General features: G+C 45.1%; 1 protein-coding gene across 1 annotated transcript; it reads left to right on the top strand.

Annotated features, from left to right (window-relative positions):
* Nucleotides 1–1,438: 1,438 nt before the first annotated feature.
* LOC113758897 lies at nt 1,439–1,935 on the top strand (the record flags this gene model as incomplete). Its single annotated transcript, XM_027301572.1, has 1 exon — nt 1,439–1,935. A coding segment is annotated over exon 1 (497 nt), but the record flags the coding sequence as incomplete, so codon positions are not given.
* Nucleotides 1,936–2,904: the final 969 nt, after the last annotated feature.

The following is a 2,904-nucleotide window of genomic DNA, read 5'->3' as shown; positions in this document are numbered from 1 at the left end:
TTAATTTATCGGGTGTTAAGAGATAATTAGAGGAGGCTAAGTGGATTGGTATAAGAGAGACAAGTTAGGTAAGTATTTAATAAAAGATGACAAGTGTCACCATGTGATTGCTTCTTACCTTAAGACCACTATTCATGGTCTTACCATTTGACTTCAATAAACCAAAAATGACCAAAAATCATCAAAAATCATCAAGAAGTGGCCGGCTCTCTCTTTCTCTCTCTCTTACTCTAAGCACAAGGAAGAAAACTCTTCAAGCTTGCTCCAAATCATCAAAACCAACCATTGAAACTTGCAATTTCTCCATAAAACCTCTTCAAGTAGTGTTTGTGAGTTGTTGTGTGAAGTTATTTGGAAAGTTAAGGTGACCAATTGCTCTCTCTCTCTTGCTTTTAAGGTGAGTTGTGAAGAACCACCCTCCTCCCTTAATTGATGCTTAAATCATGATTAGTGGTAGTATGAGATGCAATATTATGGATTATTTCTTGATTTGTGGTTCAAGTGATGAAGTTTTATTATTTTTGGGGATTTTTCTGTTTTAATATAAGCATGATTGTGTGGCTATCTATGATGATTGGAAATGGTATATAATGACTCTAGGAGGTGGAAAAAGTGATTAATTGCAACCAATTTCTGGTTTGGAAGAAATTTCAGAAAATTAGGGTTTTTGTGGGAGCATTCTGCCCGAATTTTTAGCTCCTAGTTAGAGGCCGAATTGGCCGTTTTCACTTTCAATTTGGCAAACCGTGTATATATTAACTTTTGAGAACTTTTGTATGTCACTTTGGATTGTAATTGCTAAAGTTCAAGATGTGAATGTTTGTTTGATATTTGGTTGCGTTCTGAGGGGTCGGTTACTATTCATGGCCGACTCCGAATTTCATTTTTTTTATTTTGGGTTATTTTGCCCTTTTCCCTTGTTTACGCGCGTTTGTAAGTTTCGGAACGCAATATATCGCTCTAAACTGCACCGTTAGTCCTGGCGAGAGCTGGGCAGGCAGTCCGCTAACCCCTTTGGTTCGCCTTAGGGGAAGGTGGGGCTGTCACAACGGATAAGGCGTTTTATCCAGGGCCTGAACGTGGAAATTCAGAAGGATCTCGCGGTGGCCCAGATTAACGCTTTTAGCGAGGCCGTGGAGAAGGCTCAACGGGTAGAGAGCGCTAGGGTACAAGTCCGGAACTTCCAGGCAAAGAAGCGCGGCTTTCCTAGAAGCAGTTTGGGGCAAGGGGATAAAGGTACCCCCTCCAAGTTCGGACGGGGAGCTGGAGGTGGACGACAGACGGGGCTCGGCAGAGGGGCTCTGTCCAGGGGTGGCCCAACTGGGAGAGGCCAAGGCAGAAACTTCCAGAAGGGTTCAAGTTCGGCGTCCCGTGGGCCTTATGGCTACTGCGGAAAGCCGAACCACTCCGAGGATAATTGCTGGAAGAAAGAAGGGAAATGTCTGCGCTGCAGAAGTGCAGACCACCGGCTTGCCACCTGCCCAGTCCTAAAGCAAGACCTAATGTCGCGGCTCGCGTGCACTCATCAGAGCCCCAGCAGGTCCCAGATTCCTCTGAGGTCGTAGATGGTACGATCCCTGTATTCCAACACTTTTCCAAAGTTTTAGTAGATCCTGGTGCCACCCATTCCTTTGTTAATCCTGATTTTATGTGTGGCATTGACATAAAACCTGCTAGTTTACCTTACGACCTAGAAGTTAGTACGCATACGGGGGATCATCGTTTTGTTACTAGTCTGGTTTATAGGGATTACGAGGTTTGGGTTGGAGAGAGGAGGTTGTTAGGGGACTTGATCAGCCTGTCAATCAAGGGGTATGATGTGATTCTGGGCATGGACTGGTTAGCCAGGTATAATGCCCAATTGGACTGTAAAAAGAAGGTGGTGGAGTTCCGCATTCCTGGAGAAGCGACCTTCGGGTTAGATATAAGGGGAAGGTTAGCCTCATCTGCCCTAATCTCGGGCATTCGGGTTAGAAAACTGCTATATCGAGGGGCGCAAGGATTTTTAGCCTTTCTAATCAACACCCCCACGGATAAATTGAAAGTAGAGGACGTGGCCATAGTAAGGGAATACCCAGACGTGTTTCCTGATGAGTTAGTATCCTTGCCTCCGGAGAGAGAGATAGAATTTAAGATTGACCTGCTACCGGGAACCTCACCTATCTCAAAAACCCCATACCGAATGGCCCCTGCGGAGCTCAAGGAACTAAAATTGTAATTACAGGACCTTCTGGAGCGGGGGTTCATTCAAGAGAGTAGGTCTCCTTAGGGAGCTCCTGTCCTGTTTGTGAAGAAAAAAGATGTTAGTTTGAGGATATGCATTGATTACCGGGGCCTGAACAACGTCACAGTTAAGAATAAGTATCCACTGCCCCATATTGACGAGTTGTTCGACCAGCTGCAAGGAGCGGTGGTCTTCTCGAAATTGGACCTCCGCCAGGGGTATTACTAGTTATTGATTAGAAAAGAAGATATTCCAAAAACGGCTTTCAATTCAAGATACGGGCATTATGAATTCGCAGTTATGCCCTTCGGACTGACCAATGCCCCTGCCGCCTTCATGGACCTAATACATAGGGTTTTTAAACCCTACTTGGATCGATTTGTCGTGGTCTTCATCGACGACATTTTGGTCTACTCCAAGACGCGGGAGGAGCACGAACAACACTTGAGGATTGTTCTACAAATCTTAAGAGACCATCAACTGTACGCCAAGTTCCGCATGTACGAATTTTGGCTGGAGAAAATTTCTTTTCTAGGACACGTAATTTCTCAAGAGGGTATTTCAGTTGACCCGGCGAAAGTAGAGGCCGTGACTAAATGGAAGAGGCCGGAAAACCCCACCGAGGTTCGTAGCTTTCTAGGTTTAGCGGGGTATTACCGGCGTTTCATTAAAGATTTTTC

Source organism: Coffea eugenioides, unplaced genomic scaffold, assembly GCF_003713205.1.
Source record: "Coffea eugenioides isolate CCC68of unplaced genomic scaffold, Ceug_1.0 ScVebR1_76;HRSCAF=390, whole genome shotgun sequence".
NCBI classification, from domain to species: Eukaryota; Viridiplantae; Streptophyta; class Magnoliopsida; order Gentianales; family Rubiaceae; genus Coffea; species Coffea eugenioides.
Note: the sequence above shows the minus strand (reverse complement) of the source record. Positions and strands in the feature narration are given on the sequence as shown.